Source organism: Triticum aestivum, chromosome 2A, assembly GCF_018294505.1.
Source record: "Triticum aestivum cultivar Chinese Spring chromosome 2A, IWGSC CS RefSeq v2.1, whole genome shotgun sequence".
Lineage (NCBI taxonomy): Eukaryota > Viridiplantae > Streptophyta > Magnoliopsida > Poales > Poaceae > Triticum > Triticum aestivum.
Window position 1 is genome coordinate 783,243,485 of NC_057797.1, and position 17,705 is coordinate 783,261,189.

Here is a 17,705-nt window from a genome sequence, read left to right on the forward strand (position 1 = left end):
TGAGCTAGGGCAAGGGTTAAAAACTGACAGATTTTTACTTTCTCCTTTCATCTATATAGGGCCTAATGCATTTTTTTAAGACCGCTTTTAACTATTGACAATATTAATAGTACATAACATGCACAATGTGAAATTATATCATTGAAAACTCCTTTCATACATGAATTTAACGGTGTGCTTTGTGTAAGTTGCATGTCATATATTATTGCTCTAATATTTGGTCAAAGTTAGACTCGAAAAACGCATTAGGCCCGGAAGGAGGGAGTAACGGTTGTCCAGTGTACACTAGTGGAAGCATGTAAAACCTGAGAGACTTTATTGACTAAAAAAGAAATATCTGATCTACTCAAAATCAAATAAATATTGCAAGGCCTTACAAATATTGTACTCTATATAAACCGTTCAAGAGGCTCGATGTACACACACCGCATCACATTGAGCTCTAATCCTCTCAGCTCTCACAAGTAATCCTCTCAGCCCACACACACGCATGAGCTAGCTGAAGTGCGGAAGTAGCACTAGTTAGTTATCAAAACTAGAACTAAATGGCGACCTCGCTGCTCCTCTCCCTACCCCAACAATGGCAGCCCTTCCTCTTAGCACTCATCGTTTCTGCTGTCTCCCTCCTACTGTGGACAAGGAGGAAAGGGAAAGGGCGGCTGAAGCTGCCACCGGGCCCCGTGAAGCTGCCCATCGTGGGGAACCTGCACCAGCTAGGCTCGCTGCCGCACCGGACTCTGAGTGATCTGGCGCGGCTCCACGGGCCGGTGATGCAGCTGCAGCTCGGCACGGCGCCCACCGTGGTGCTGTCTTCAGCGGAGGCGGCATGGGAGGCGCTCAAGGTGCACGACCTGGACTGCTGCACGCGGCCCGTGTCCCCGGGGCCAACGCTCCTAAGCTACGGCCTCAAGGACGTGGCGTTCGCGCCCTACGGCGCCTACTGGCGCCACATCCGGAAGCTCCTCGTCGTCGAGCTCCTCAGCGCACGCCGCGTCAAGGCCGCATGGTACGCGCGCCAGGAGCAGGTGGACAGGCTGGTGGCCGCCCTGTTAGCCGCCGGGAAGGCGAAGCAGCCAGTGGTGCTGGACGAGCACGTCCTGCGCCTCTCCGACTGCATCACGGGCACGGTGGCGTTCGGCAGCGTCTACGCCAGCGACAAGTTTGCGAGCTTCCAGCACGCCCTCGACGAGGCCATGGAGGTGATCTCCTGCACCTCCGCGGAGGACTTCTTCCCCAAAGCCGTTGGCCGGCTCGTCGACCGCATCAGTGGCTCCGTGGCCCGCCGCGAGAGGGTCTTCAGGCAGCTCGACGCCTTCTTTGAAATGGTCATCGAGGAGCACCTGGACCCTAAGCTCGCCAACCCTGCTGAGAATGAGAATGGCGGTGGCGGCGACCTCGTCGACGCGCTCATCGCCCTCTGGAAGGAGGACCCTGGGTTCACCAGGGACCACGTCAAGGCCCTAATCTTTGTAAGCACTTTAATCAACTAATCTTTTGCTTTGACCGACCGATTCATGCATGCATGCATGCGTTCAGTCAGAACAAAAGTAGAAAATGAAGAGCATTATTTTTTGAGTTTCAGAACACGTTCATCGCCAGCATTGACACGAGCTCGGTGACCATCCTATGGGCAATGTCAGAGCTGATCCGGAAGCCATGTGTGCTCGGCAAGGTGCAGGCCGAGATCAGGGCCGTGGCGGGCGGCAACGTCAACGGGAGGGTGCTGTCAGAAGACGTGTCCAGGCTCACCTACCTCAACATGGTCGTGAAGGAGACCCTCCGGCTGCACCCGCCGGCGCCACTGCAGCTGCCGAGGGAGACGATGCGGCACATCCAGATTGCCGGGTATGACGTGCCGGCCAAGACGCGGGTCTACGTCAACGCGTGGGCCATCGGCAGGGACCTGGCGAGCTGGCCGGACGGCCCGGAGGAGTTCAACCCCGACAGGTTTGAGGGGAGGGACGTAGACGTCAAGGGCGAGCATCCCGAGCTGATGGCGTTCGGCATGGGGCGCCGGATATGCCCCGGCTTGTCCATGGCCATGGCCACTGTAGAGTTCACCCTGGCCAACCTGCTCTTCTGCTTCGACTGGGCGCTCCCGGAGGGGATAGCGGCAGACGACGTGAGCATGGAGGAGGAAGGACGGGTCGTGTTCCACCGCAAGACGCCGCTCATGCTCGTGCTTACTGCTTACGTACCGCCACGGCCACGTCCTTGCTGAATTGGAACATCACAGTAGTTGGCTATTGCAATATGGGATTGCTGAGTGTCAGTGTCTTAGTCGATCCTATATTTGCAGGACTTTACGTTGAGATCCGTGCAAATTTTTCTTTCCAGTTTGTTCATTTTCTTTCTTACAAGTTATATCACTTGACTTAAACCTGGTTAAGTATAAGTCAACTGAGACTTAGACACACCAATTGCAATATCCAGTTTGCAACTCTCATAGTACACTACTCCCCGAAAACATTCAACACAGCTTACCCACTCTGGTTCCTGCTATCCTAAGAGCAAGTACAATAAAGTGAGATAAGCAAGCTATAAGGAATAGAATAATATATCTTTGTTTAGTTGGAGGAAAGAGAAGAGGAAAAAGAACATAAGCGAGCTCTTGGTTAATAGCCAGCTCTAACACGAGATCCAAGAAGCTTTGTAAGGATGTAAGGTGGATCAACTATTGATAAACTAGTATATATTTAAAACTTACTGTCGTACATACCAGCTAAGAGGTTGACCGTATATGACATGGCAACTTCTTATAGCTAGCCGACCGTTCGTTGTATTATTAACCACACTCTAAGCGTCCATATCCACGGGAATCTGCGTCACCCAGAACCATAAGATGCCCGTGCACATTATAATTACCAGATGCAGACCTCTAACCAATCTACGATCCAGAAGGGTACTATTCGTGAGCCGCTCTGCACCCAGCACAAGCGCAAAGACATACGATTCCGGACAAAATTGACAGGAACACATGACCACACTGTGCATGTCTAGCCTCTTCTTATGTGGACGGTTTGTGCTTTACTAAACGCAGAATATGCATCCACGGAAAATCTAGCTGTAGGTAAAGTTGTGTCCTAGACCAAAAGTACTGGGACCTACTTTACTTTCAAAATCAGTAGCATGCAGACCTGGAACATCAACGCAGCTAAGACTTGGCGCATTTTACACCTACCATTACGGTCACCACACGTGCCATAGACACGCGTCAAAAAAATATCATTATGACAATAATTGAAGGTTCTATTGTTGAAGCAATTTTTTCATTTGATTTCATGTTCGCAGTCGTCGAATCTAGATGCATCGAGATCTTTCTCCATCTACTTGTCATCACGAAATACATGAAGAGTCACCGGCCACATGCGTGCCGCCTAATAAGGGCCACTTCTTTTGGTAGCTTAAAAAAAGCCACCTCTTGCCTAACTTTTTTCATAAATCGTCTCATTTATTTATTGGGGCTTCTAAACTAGTTATGAGATAATTAATTTAGAAGTCTCAATAAATTTAAAGGACAACTTATTTTTAAATTGCCCAGAAGAACTGGCCCTAATTCTAACTAGGCAGTGCTAGAATGCATACTATTTCCAAGCATCAAGTAAGTGCTCCTATACATAAGAAAGAAAAATCCATGTCGAGTATCATGATTATTAAGAAAACATAGGATAGATAAGGATTTGCTTTATCTTGCCTTGTACTCCAAGATGATACATACTCCTACATATATGCCTACGAGTATCAAGCAATACAATATCGATTGCAGCAATCTCCCTCTCTATTCCTCTTACATGGTATCGGCTTAACCCCGTTGCTTCCACACCGCGCCGCCATCGGGGCGGTCGATCTCCCTGATTGTCATCGGGGGCCGCGCCGCCCGCTACCTATGGTTCGTCCACCGGTCGTGTTGATCAGCAGCCCTAAAGAGTCTTTTTCTGATCCTTTGATCTGGATTTTCTCTCTCGTGTTGGTCATCTTGATCAAGCTGTCGTGCTCTCACTTTATAACCCAACTATGAAGGTCGTCAAACGTAGTCGCCGCAAGTGCAAGGGGTTTAGGAACGACATGGAAAAGATGCGAGAGAAGGGAAAACGGGCGAAGAAGCCCAAGTACGACGACTACCTGGCTGAACCACCCGTGAACAACCGCTGTTCCGCCGTGCGTCATCAGCCCGGACACATCAACAGGAAGAAATATACCTGCGCTGACAGGAAGGCGGCCGCCGCAGCAGCCGCGAATAGTTCCAGGAACGCCTCCAACCCCACGGCCCTTGCTGGCTGACTTGGTAGATGTTAGCACGATGAGCATGGCGATGCTATCTTGTATTTTGTTATTTCATACCATTAAATTTCCGGCGACCGTGATCTGTGTATTCAGCACAAAGTCTGCAAATGTGTGGCTGTAAATCTTACCCCCAGTTTCGTACTTGTATTATACTGTTTTTACGCCAGTAAGCTTGTCGCTCTGAGTTTAATTATGTTATAAAACAACGCGCAGGATGGAGGAGACGTCGGAGGACCAGGATCGTTCTTCTCGGCATCGGGTTCGTAGTCCAATGTTAATGAGTGAATAGCATAAAGTTACTACTTTATAGGTTAAGGTTTCAAAAAACTACCAAATTTATTTTTTTTCGTTGATAACTATCAAATCTGGGGTCGGTTGTTTCAAAAAACACAAAACGCTCGTTGTTAGCGGTTTAAGCCATTTTCTGACAGGTCGGATCCACTCTTAAACATTCTGTTTGTTTGACTGTTTTGTTTGACCGTTAACTTACATGTGGGACCCATGTGGGATCCACATGTAAGTTCTCTCTTCTTCCTCTGATTTTTTCTTCTCTCCCTTCTCGACCACCTCCACCACCGCACCTCCACCACCTGCCGCATGCAAGCCAGGTCCGGCCGCGGGACGGGCCGCCGCACAGACTGCCGCGCTGCCATTGGAACTCCCGTCTCCTGTGAGTCGTCGCACGTCGCCGGCAACCGCTTCGCATTGCCGCATTGACCCCTGCCCCGCATCGACATCGAGCCGCCTGCTGCCGGCGCCCTCGTCCACGGACCCGGGAGAGCATGCCGGAGCTTGGGGCACCAGGAGTTGGAGGCTGAGCTCCCTCGCCAGCCCCTTCTTCGGCTCACAAGGAGGGCTCCGCCCGACGCCGGAGCGTCTCCACCCTCCACCTAGCCGGCTCCTCCCGTTCTAGAATGAGGGAGGATGGAGGGGAGAGGCCAGCGGTCAGCGACCTGATTCCGGCAAGCCTCGATGCAGGGGCGCAGCAGTTGACGCCGCTCGACTTCGTCGGGTCGAGGAAGGCGGCCGGCGGCACTGGTATCCCGGCGAGGGGAGGAACGGCGGGGAGGCGCAGGGCGAAGGGCCATAGTAGATCCGGCGACTCCCAGGCGCGGCGGCGCGCCGCAGGCTGGCGACGGGCGACTGCATCAGGAGGGTGGGATCCTCTCTGCCTCCCGATTTGAGCGAAGGAAGAAGACAGATCGAAGGAAGAAGACAGGAACGAGTAGAGAAATTAGGGATTTTGTTTTTTTGTATTGGGGATTTTTGTGAGGCTGACACATGGGTCCCATTTGTCATAACGTGCAACTTAACGGTCCACTCTTATCAGTTTTCTTACATGCGGGCCCAACTGTCATAATCATGATCAATTATAAAGCACCGAGCGTTTTGTGTTTTTTGAAACAGCCAACCCCTGACTTGTTAGTTATCAACGAAAAAAATAAATTTGGTAGTTTTTTAGAACCATAATCCATAAAGTAATAGCTTTATGTTATTTACTCAATGTTAATGAATCCACCAGATCTTGATGAAGCTGAATATGGCGGTCTTACTTTGCTGGACCCGGAGTACGACTATGATCATCGTGGACGACTTATATCACATGGAATGGTACGCTCCTTGCTGAACGACCGTCCAATGCTGCTATTTATAATAGATTGCTTACGCATGTAATTTCGACGCAAAGACTATATCCTCTCCGAACCCGCGGGCATACAATCTCCAACCACAGCAAGCAGCTATTTTTTTTTTCGAAAAGGGGAACTCCCCAGCCTTTGCATTAAGAGTGATGTATACGGCTATCTTATTAACCGAAAAACAAATTGTGCCAACAAGGTTCCAAAGTCTCAAACTGAAAGAAAGAAAAAGCAGCTCACACAGAGCACAAAAGGCTAGATACACAAACTAGCCAGAAAAAGATGCCACAACCGGCTGGCTAAAAGAGATAGGTAAACTAATTGCCTATCCTATTACATGACCGCCATCCAAACCGGTTGAAGATATCCCGAGCTACCATCTCCCAACGGATAGACCCAGTAACCAAATGCTCCCTGGCCTTCATCGGAGTGAGTAGCGACCACGAACGGATCACTGCCGTAGCTCGGAAAATAACCTGCAAAAAATGAATCCGTGATGTTTTGTTAAAAACCAAATCATTTCTGCAAGTCCAAATGGTCCACAGCAAAGCGCAAACTCCAACCCGAATATGTCTTGCTAAGGCAGACTCAATCCCATTAAGCCAAGTCCCAAATAAAGCGTTAACAGTAATCGGTGGAGTAATATTAAAAGCAATATGGACCGTCCGCCAAAGGACCTTGGCCAACGGACAATCAAAAAAGAGGTGCTTAATCGTCTCATCCCGATCACACAAACTACACCTAGTAGGTCCTGTCCAATTACGCTTTATTAAGTTGTCCTTTGTTAAAATAACTTGTTTATGAACAAACCACATAAACACTTTTATTTTTAAAGGAACTTTGACATCCCAGACATTCTTGGAAGTTGGAATAGAGTTCGTATTAATAACATCAATATACATTGACTTAACTGTAAAAACTCCAGACCTAGTCAACCTCCAGCGTAATTCATCAGGTTGGTCAGAAAGTTGAACCTCCATCAGTCTCCTAACTAAATGGAGCCAAACTCCCCAACGATTGCCCGCTAGCGACCGTCTAAACTGAATATTAAGGGGGATAGATTGAAATACCGTTGCAACGAACACCTCACGTCGTTGAGCAATACGATATAAAGACAGATATTGAATGGCCAAGGGTGAGTCGCCAAGCCAGGTATCCTCCCAGAACCATGTAGTAGCACCGTTTCCAATAACAACTCTTGTCCTATTGAACATAGATTGTTTGACTTTCATTAGTCTTTTTCAGAAAGGCGAGTCAGTCGGCCTGACTATTACTTGGGACAGTGTTCTAGTCTGGAGGTACTTGCTGCGAAGGATCTGCGCCCACATGGCCTCAGTCCCGGATGAGAGCTTCCACAACCACTTACTAAGAAGGCATCTGTTCTTAACTTCAAGATTCTCAATACCAAGACCTCCTTGGTCTTTCGGTCGATAGATAATATCCCATTTAGCAAGTCGGTATTTTCTTTTAAGTTCATCACCCTGCCAGAAGAAGCATGATCGATAGAAGTCCAGTCTTTTCCTAACACCAACTGGGACCTCAAAGAACGATAAGAGAAACATAGGCATACTCGTGAGCACCGAATTAATCAAGATTAATCGGCCTCCGTATGACATGAGCTTACCCTTCCAGCAACTCAGTTTCTTCTCAAATCGGTCCTCGATACACTTCCATTCTCTGTTTGTCAGCCTACGATGGTGTATCGGAATACCAAGGTAAGAGAAGGGTAAATTCCCCAGCTCGCACCCAAACAATTGCCTATAAGATTCCTGTTCGTCTTTGGCTCTACCAAAGCAGAACAACTCGCTCTTATGAAAGTTAATCTTTAACCCGGTCAATTGTTCGAAGAGGCATAACAACAGCTTCATATTTCTCACCTTGGTCAAATCATGCTCCATAAAGATGATTACACGGAGCACATTCATCAAGCAAATCTCCTGCCGTTTGTAACTATGGTTTGGGGTAAACTACCTTCGATCAACTCAGCTCTACTATCAGCCTTGGTCGACCGCTGGAGGCCAGAGAAGCATACGTTCCATTTCCCGTCCGGCGAGATGATAGTCACCCTGCGTGACGTCCAAATGATCCTTGCACTGCCAATCACCAGGAACGCAATTACGGGCAACACTGATACAACCACATGTATCCGGCAGACCAAGTTGTCGTTAGGCGCTTGGCCCCCGGGATGGGTGGAGCGCAAAGCTGCACGCCACAATGTCGAGGAGGAGGCACTACCCCGCAATGACGACTAGCAAGCTAACGATGGGGCTCAAAGTACAGCTGCTTACTGCGACAATGTAACTTGTTCGGTCAGCCAGAAAACGAAGCTTCCAAAGAGAAGGAAGTCCTTCGGCTTTCCGTTGTCATGGCTGAAAGAACAGTTTGACGAGCCACCAGGTCAAGACACTGACGACCGAGTTCTTGATCAATACACCAGGGGTTACCTCATGTACTCCCTCCGTTCCAAAATAGATGACTCAACTTTATACTAACTTTAGTACAAAGTTAGGACATTCTTATTCCCCGACGGTTCAGGCGGCGCCGCTCCTGGATATGGCTCCCGCTACTGAAAAGCTGGGAAAAAGGCGGCCGCTACAGTTGGGGGGCTGCTGCTCTGGGGTGGCTCTACTGTCAGCTGTGCTTGGCATGTTGTTGTCGAGACCTCTCTGCAAATCTAGGTGGTTGCGTGGTGCTACTCCTGCTATGGTCATGGTTCCATCTTCCGGTTGGCAGGCTGAACATCCCGAACTGGCCTTGTGTACCAATTACACTACCACCAATGGTTGATCCTGATCGCCATAGCACATACGCCATCATATTTGAAGAGGCGCCATGTAACCAACATGATCTATACATGCACTACTCGGGCATGTTCGACATGCTCATGCACGATAAGGTAAGATTTCCTGCATCGCTTGAGCGATGCTGTTTGTTGTATGATGCTTAGATACCTCACATCAGAACGTTTTCAGGTAATGTGGCAACCGTACTCGATATTCTGCCAGCCATCGTTTACTGCTCACCTTAACCCGGACTGTGTATCCGATGACAAGCATTAGCTATGCCCGTATCCTCTTATTAACTTCCACATCGTCGAATACTACAATCCGGAGAGGGTCTGTCATCAGTTTGATGTATTGCAGGAATCTATTGTTGAAATCAGCAGAAAGACAGAGCGAGATCTGCACAAGTAAGTCATAAAATTGGTTCGAGATCTGCACAAGTAAGTCATAAAACTGGTTCATGGACTTACTGGTCATCTTTCGTGTTTAGACGGACCCGTAACTAAATAGGTCATGATTCATGGCCGTCTCATCTTTCAGGGTAGACCGGCGAAAGTGCAAACAGACAGCTGGGGCGGATTTTCATAGAGTCCATATAGACGCCTGGATATGCATTGGCGAAGCTGTTTTATTACCCATCATGTAATCTTCCTAAAGTTATTTGTTTTGTTAGGAAATACAAAATCATACTAAAGAAAATGAAAATCGGTATGAGATTGATACACTCTGTTTATTATAGCCAGACCTAACCAGGTTAGTTTGCATGTGCAGCTATCAGAAGTAGAACACATGCTAGATGGCAACTTACTACTTTTATTTTAATTACCAAGAAGTCTCTTAACATGTGTCTTACTCAATGTAGGTGGTCGCCACCAATAACTAATATCGCATTGGTGCCTTATGGTTTGGATAAGGCATCATTCATGATGTTATGCCATTGTTTGCCTAGATAGTTGGCATGTTGTCAAATTAGGACTATTTTTGTTTTCCCTTATTGCCTTCCAGTTGACAGATTTGTTGCACTAGTACACGAAACATCGAAAAGCATCGTGATTCTGTGAAAAAGGGTATGTTTTCTTTATACTGTATTTATATATATTTGCCCTTTTTTATGTTGTTTGCTGAATTTTCGTACTTTGGCTTCTCTGGCAACACCATTGCCCCAGTTCCATAATGAGATAGATATAAACAAAGATCTTTAGGAGATTGTGCTGTCTACTTTAGTAAGTCTATTACTCTTAAATATATGCAGTTTCTTTACTAAATATAAGATAGTGTACAAGCTCTAGCGGTAGTTGCCCACCGAATAAGTTAATACAAAAGAGAACAAATGCATTATTAGTTCTGACCAACCTGGGTTCAAACTGTTTGGTTGATCTCTATCCCGTTCGAACCCAACGGGTCGAACGGACCCTTGACTCGCGCCCTGATTGGGGGCGCCCAACCAAACCATGGTTGGTGGACCCCTGTGACCCACGCTATATAAATAGAGGTGGGGGCCGGGGCACGACTTACGAGGTTAATCGCTGCCACAATCCCCACCGACACTCCCTTCCGATCTAGGGTTAGCGCGGCGCTCACGGGAAGCACACCACCGCCGCCATCTCTGTCCACATCGCCGCCATCACTACACCACCATGGCCGGCGCTGGATCGAGCTCATCCGCACCTAAAGAAGGTAGGTTCATCGGATCTACTAGCCTACTCCGATCTAAGGCCTATCAATGGTTTTAGAGCTAGATCGGGCTAGTTGATTTCGGTACAAAGAAGAAGAAAAAAAAGGAAAAGAAAAAAGAGATCCCCTCCCCAAGAACCCTAATCAGAGGGCAAAGGAAAGTTCACCAGCAGAGGGCCTCGGGTCTCGCCGGCAAAGTGCGCCGCCACTTCGGCCGCGCGTTTCCTCTCGATCCCCACACGCATCAGCAAGCCGAGGTGCGGGGAAGAAGAACACAGCCTCCCAACAGGGCAAAGGGCATCACGAACAAACCGCTCGACAGCGGCGCGCTCACCGCAAGGTGGACGCGCAGCCGGCGAGGGGGATGGTCACGGCGCCGCATAGGAAGCCCGCCGGATCTCTCTCTCTCTCTCTCTCTCTCTCTCTCTGCCAGATGATTACGCAAAGAGAAAAAGGGGGGAGGGAGAAAAGCTCGCGGGAGCGGTGGCTATCAGCCCCGTCTCCGGTGGCCGGCGGCCGTCCTGGTACCACGGCATGGTGGCCATCTCCGGCGACCGGGCGTGATGGCCCGACGACAGGATGAGCGGCGCGTGGGAGGAAAGAATGGCTAGGGTTCGATCGAGGGGAGCTGGATTGGGCGTTTTGTTCGGCCGATCTAGGCGCTGGACCGTCGGATGAAATCCGACGGCCAGGCCGCAAACCCTATCCAGCCACTGGGCCACTGTGCTTAAAAGGAGCCAAGGCCGCCGCAGCAGGCGCAGCCCACACGCTGGGCTGAGTCCGGCTGCCACAGCGCGCAGGCCGTCGGCCACGTCGCTCGGGCCACCGCCGCGCAGTAGCAGGCTGTAGGGTTTCTCTGCTATTTTTTTCACAGCAGAGTTTTGATGAACTTTGTCCAGCTTTTGGGCAAATCTTATATATAGTTTCTATGCAAATTTTTCCAACGAAAAGTTTGTTTAGAAAATAGAAAAGTTTCCGAATATGAAAATAGAAAATTTTCCGAAAAGAAATGTTCATGAATTTTTATAAAGAGAATAAGAAAGTTCATGATTTTTTATTCGGTCAAAGAAAAGTTTTTGTAAATAATAAAAGGTTCATGAATTTTTATTCATGTTTTTCCGCTGCGTAAATAATTAATGCTCTTTCACATAGAAAATAAAAGTTTATATAGTATTATGTTTTTAACAGCATGTTAAAGTGATTATTAGAATGAATATGATTATGCTATGTTTATGACCAACGTTATTAATAACATGATCATGTTTTATTATTGAAATTTAAAGGTGCATTTATTTCTAATTTTTGCCCAACGGTAATATAGATTTAATTGCATAGACAATTATATGTTTAATTTGGCCAACGTTAGATTAATGCATATGACTGTTATATTGATGTCACTTAAATTGTGATTTTGGGAGGCTTTCACTTGATGAGTTGCCTAAAAGAAGATCTGACACTCAGAGGTGACAATCACACTGAGTGGTGGAAGAAAGTTGAACTGGCATTTGTCTGTGCTGATCTGGACTGGGTTCTGGATGAACCACAGCCGGTCAGACCTACAGAGCCAGTAAGAGAGACCACTGATGATGATGCTGCATGGGCTAAAAAGAGGGGAGATTATGCTCCTTTGGAGATGTCCTACATCATAGACAACCAAAAGTGGGTCAATGCAAACTAAAAGTGCATGGCCTTTATAAAGAATACAATTGAGAGCACCATTGTGGGCTCCATTGTATAGTGCACTTTCGCAGGGGAGTTGCTCACAAAGATAAAGAGCCAGTTCACTGGCTCTTCAAAGATATATGCCACCCAGGTGTTAAAACAACTGGTGACAGAACAGTACACAGGTGGTGGAATAAGAGAGCACATCCTCAGGATGAGCAATATGGCAGCAAAGTTAAAGCCCATGGATGAGGATCTGGAGATCAAACCAAAGCTCCTGGTCCACCTGGTCATGGCTTCACTGCCAAAGGAGTTTGAAACTTTTGTTGTGAACTACAATATGTCACCTGGAACATGGGACATTGAAAAGACAATTACAATGTGTGTCCAAGAAGAGGACAGACTAAAAGCCTCACATGGTGGTATACTCAACTATGTGAAGGATCATAAGAAAAAGAACTACAATCAAAACAACAAAAGTTCTGCTTCAAAGCCACAAGGAAAAGCTCCCTATCAGCATCAGCGTCAGCAACAGTCTTTCCTAGTGGACAAAGACACTTGTCTCCACTGTAAGCAGACCGGGCATTACAAGAAAGACTGCCCTGTTTGGCTGAAGTCCTTAATGGCAAAGCAAGGTAACAACATTGTTTCCTTAGTTAATGAATCCTTCTACACATAGTTTTCGAAATCTACTTGGTGGATTGACTCAGGGGCAACTGTTCGTGTTGCAAATTGTTTACAGGGATTCCATTCGACCCGGACTATGCTAAGAAGAGAAGGAGGCATTGAAGTAGCCAATGGAAGCGGAAGTTGAAGCTGTCGGCGACATCTCCTTGGAGTTAGCTGATGGATTCAAGCTTCTACTTAGAGATGTTATTTATGTTCCTTCATGTAATAGAAACTTAACTAGCGTTTCATGTTTGGACAAAGAAAATTATGAGTGTTATTTTGGACATGGCAAGTGTGCCATATGGTATAATAATGCTTATGTGGGTAATGCTTTACTACATGATGAGCTTTATTTGTTATCACTTCATGAAAAAGTGCATTCTGTATGCAATGTGAATGAACATGTTTCCGTGTCGAATAAAGAACAAAAGAAAAGAAAGAGAACATTCGACTCATCGAAATTATGGCACTGTCGCTTGGGCCATATTTCGAAGGGGAGAATAGAAAGATTAGTCAAAAGTAAAATTCTTCCACAGTTAGAATTCTCAGACTTAGAACAATGTGTAGATTGCATTAAAGGAAAGTATATAAAACAAATCAAAAAAGGTGCAATCCATAGCACAAGCACACTAGAAATCATCCACAAAGATATTTGTGGACCATTTCCGGTGAAAAGTGTGGATAGATATGACTCGTTGATAACATTCAGAGATGATTACTCTCGCTATGGTTATATTTATCCAATCAAAGAAAGATCTGAAGCGTTGGATAAATTTAAAATATTCAAAGCTGAAGTTGAAAATCAGCATGATAAAAGAATAAAAATAGTAAGGTCCGACCGTGGGGGAGAGTACTACGGTCGGCACACTCCATATGGCCAAGTCCCTGGACCTTTTGCAAAGTTCTTACAGGAGACTGGCATAGTTGCCCAGTATTCAATGCCGGGTGAACCTCAGCAAAATGGAGTAGCTGAAAGGTGCAACCGTACACTTATGGATATGGTGCGCAGCATGATGAGTTATTCCAACTTGCCATTGGGATTATGGATGGAGGCGCTTAAAACCGCCATTCACATTCTCAATAGAGTACCAAGCAAGTCGGTGCCCAAAACACCGTACGAGCTATGGACAGGAAGGGTGCCCTCCCTACATCACTTCAGGGTGTGGGGGTGCCCTGTTGATGCCAAAATGTTTAATCCAAACATTGCAAAGTTAGATCCCAAAACAGTAAGTTGCCACTTCATTGGCTATCCAGACAGATCAAAAGGTTTTTGTTTCTACTACCCAAACAGATATACAAAGTTTGTAGAAATGAGACATGCAGTATTCTTTGAGGACGAAATGATGAGGGGGAGCTTGGTAGCTCGAAAAATTGATCTTGAGGAGAAGAGGGTGCATGCACCTAATCCGATGATTCAGGAGCCATTTTTTCTCACTACCAGTTGCAACTCCACCCATGACAACTATGCGAGCAGACCCAGAACCTGTCCGTCAGGAGCCGACTGAACCCGTTGTTGAGCATGAAAGGGAGGTGCAACAGAAAATTTTAGAAGAAGTGCCAGAAGTTGAGGCACAGAATGTGCCAGAAACTGAGGCCCTTAGAAGGTCTACAAGACCAAGAAAGTCAGGTATTTCTACTAACTTTAAAGTTTATAACACAGAAATGGTTCATGTGGAAAAAGATCCCACCTCATATGAAGAAGCCATGAGAAGCTCTCATTCATCGAAGTGGATGAAGGCAATGGAAGACGAGATGAAATCGGTGAGTTCCAAAGATGTTTCGGACTTAAAGGAAATTCCTAAAGGAGCCAAAATAGTAGGCTGTAAATGGGTCTATAAAATTAAGTATGACTCTAAAGGGAATATAGAAAAGTATAAAGCACGACTCGTGGCAAAAGGATTTACACAAAGAGAAGGGATATATTACAATGAGACATTTTCTCTCGTCTCATGTAAGGATTCCTTCAGAATCATAATGGCCTTAGTTGCTATTTTTGATTTAGAGTTACATCAAATGGATGTTAAGATGGCGTTTCTGAATGGTGATTTAAAAGAAAAGGTCTACATGAAACAACCCAAGGGTTTTATCATGGAAGGCAAGGAAAATATGGGATGCAGCCTGAAGAAATCCATTTATGGATTAAGACAAGCCTCTCGGCAGTGGTATCTAAAGTTTATTCAAACGATTAAAAGTTTTGGATTTAAAGAAAATATTGAGGATAATTGCATTTATACAAAGTTTAAAAATGGGAAATATATTTTCCTAATCTTGTATGTAGATGATATCCTGCTTGCTAGCAGTGATGTTAGTCTACTAAAAGAAACAAAGAAATACTTATCCTCAAATTTTGACATAACAGATCTTGGTGAAGCATCATATGTTTTGGGCATAGAAATTCACCGAGATAGAAACAATGGAGTCTTAGGACTATCGCGGAAAGCATATTTAGAAAAGGTTCTTAAAAAGTATAATATGCATGCGAGTAAAGCCACACCTGCTCCTATAGTCAAGGGCGATAGTTTTGGGAAATTCCAATGTCCCAAGAACCAGTACAAGATCGATCAAATGAAAGCAGTACCATATGCTTCGGCAGTTGGCAACTTACAGTATGCACAAGTGGGCACTCGCCCTGACTTAGCTTTTATCACCGGGGTATTCGATAGATATCAAGAGAATCCAGGCATGGAGCACTGGAAGATGCTAAAGAAAGCATTGCATTATGCGCAAGGCACGAAGGACTACATGCTAATATACAAGAGAAGTGATTCCCTAGAGATAAAAGGGTATTCAGACGCAGATTTTGCGGGGGACAGAGATGATAGAAAATCCACGTCAGGATACGTCTTCACTCTCGCTGGGGGAGCTATTTCATGGAAAAGCTCCAAACAGTCGATGGTTGCATCGTCCATGATGTATGCAGAATTCATACCATGCTTCGAAGCCACGGGGCAGGCGATATGGCTAAAGAAATTTATACCCGACTTGAAAGTGGTAGATTTTATTCACAAACCACAAAAGATGTATTGTGACAACCAACACGCAGTATTTTACGCTCACAACAACAAGTCGAGTAATGCTGCCAAAACAATAGAGATAAGGTATTATGTTGTGAAAGATAAAATCCAGGATCAAACTATAAGTCTCGAGCATATAAGGACAAAGGATATGCTTGCGGATCCGCTGACGAAAGGCTTACCACCCAATGTGTTCAAGGAACACTTAGCCGACATGGGTTTAAGGGAAAGCCTTATGATTTCTGGATAGGCCCAAAAGAAACAGAATTTGCTTCTGAACATAACGTATGTTGTAGCTGTATGATTCTAACGGCAATTAAGCTGTGACGATGAAACATGCTCTATGTACCAATATGTGATGACACAAATAAACTAGAAAGTATAAATTTAAAAGTAAAGTTGAGATCAAGGGGGAGAATGTTAGGTTGATCTCTATCCCGTTCAAACCCAACGGGTCGAACGGGCCCTTGACTCGCGCCCTGATCGGGGGCGCCCAACCAAACCATGGTTGGTGGGCCCCTGTGACCCGCGCTATATAAATAGAGGTGGGGGCCGGGGCATGACTTACGAGGTTAATCGCTGCCACAATCCCCACCGACACTCCCTTCCGATCTAGGGTTAGCGCGGCGCTCATGGGAAGCACACCACCGCCGCCATCTCTGTCCACATCGCCGCCGTCACCACACCACCATGGCCGGCGCTAGATTGAGCTCATCCGCACCTAAAGAAGGTAGGTTCACCGGATCTACTAGCCTACTCCGATCTAAGGCCTATCACAAACAACATAAACGGACGTTTACCACTGGCCAAGATCCAACAAGTTCTATATTACCATTTTTCCTATGAGTTACTTCGTCTCGTTAAGCCTGTCTTAGCAGCTCAACTTTTGCTCCACCTCATGTCTTTATGCATACCGATATGTTTCTACAGGGAAAATCCTAAGAATGTTTAAAGTTCTTTATGAATGTTAGGCGGTCTGACTCTAAATCAGCAGTTGCACCAGCTACTTCTCACTGTTTAGCATCTGGCCTGTATCTGCAGGTGATACCTTCGACAGTTTCTTCCAACTCCTTTGTTAGTAATTAATCCAATAATTTCATGCTTGGAAATGGGAAATTTCAAGGCCAACGACACTCTGTCAGTCAGATGGCTGACAAGATTTTGCCTCTATGACATGATTAGTGTTTTGTGCAAATGTGGAACCACAAGTCTTGGCTGCACATGGGGTGCAATCCAGTTTTGAAGGTTGGAAAATGGCAGTTCTCCAAGTTCTGTGTAAAATAATATACCAAATTAATGGTGTACCACTCCAGGTTTTGTAAAATGTAGTACGAAGCTACTGTTAATTCTGCTTGAGACTACATGTACCATATTCTTACATAAAAATTAATATGCAGTGTACGGGCTAGCAGTTGCCTAAATCTCATCATTCACTTTCATTTCGAATTGAGAGTAAGAAGAGCATGGAATTGTAATGGTACTCATGGTTCTGTGCTCTCATCTAACACATTGGCCATGTTTTTTTTGTGTGCTCAATTCTAACATTGCAACACACGATTTTGCTAGACTGTTTCTTTTCGATTACCTTGATAAATCTATGCACAAATTTTCCTGGTTGACCTGAAAATACGCAGCATTTGCACAACCGTCGTTTGCACGCTGCCAGTCGTGTATAGCTCTATCAGCCCAGCGGCACATGCATGTTGCGACCGCCGTCGGATCGATGTGCATTATATTGAGCGCGTAAGGTCGCCGATCCAGCGCGGAATTGGTGGTGGTGCTTGATTTGGTCAGCTCGCTCTAACTTGTAGTAGGATCATACTGCTTGCCACTTTAACCCCGCGTTACTCATCCCGTCCATGACCATGAGGGCACACACAAGTCGAGGTCAACGCATGTGCTTTTCTTCGTGGCTACTCCTTCCTAGTGGAGTAGTATATATGTAGTGTACTGTATGTAAGCAGGACGTGGAACAAGGAGGG

At 46.1% G+C, this 17,705-nt stretch overlaps 1 protein-coding gene across 1 annotated transcript; it reads left to right on the top strand.

The window, feature by feature from the left end:
* The first annotated feature begins 424 nt into the window (after window positions 1–424).
* LOC123186759 (4-hydroxyphenylacetaldehyde oxime monooxygenase) lies at window positions 425–2,432 on the top strand. The gene is made up of 2 exons (XM_044598465.1): window positions 425–1,469; window positions 1,583–2,432. The coding sequence occupies exons 1-2, from the start codon at window positions 546–548 to the stop codon at window positions 2,219–2,221; spliced, it is 1,563 nt and encodes a 520-aa protein (XP_044454400.1). The 5' UTR covers window positions 425–545; the 3' UTR covers window positions 2,222–2,432.
* The last annotated feature ends 15,273 nt before the right edge of the window (window positions 2,433–17,705 follow it).

Coding starts and splice junctions, on each gene's coding strand:
- LOC123186759 (XM_044598465.1), top strand. CDS start 546: ATGGCGACCTCGCTGCTCCTCTCCCTACCCCAACAATGGCAGCCCTTC. Junction 1,470..1,582: donor ACGTCAAGGCCCTAATCTTT/GTAAGCACTTTA, acceptor TTTGAGTTTCAG/AACACGTTCATCGCCAGCAT.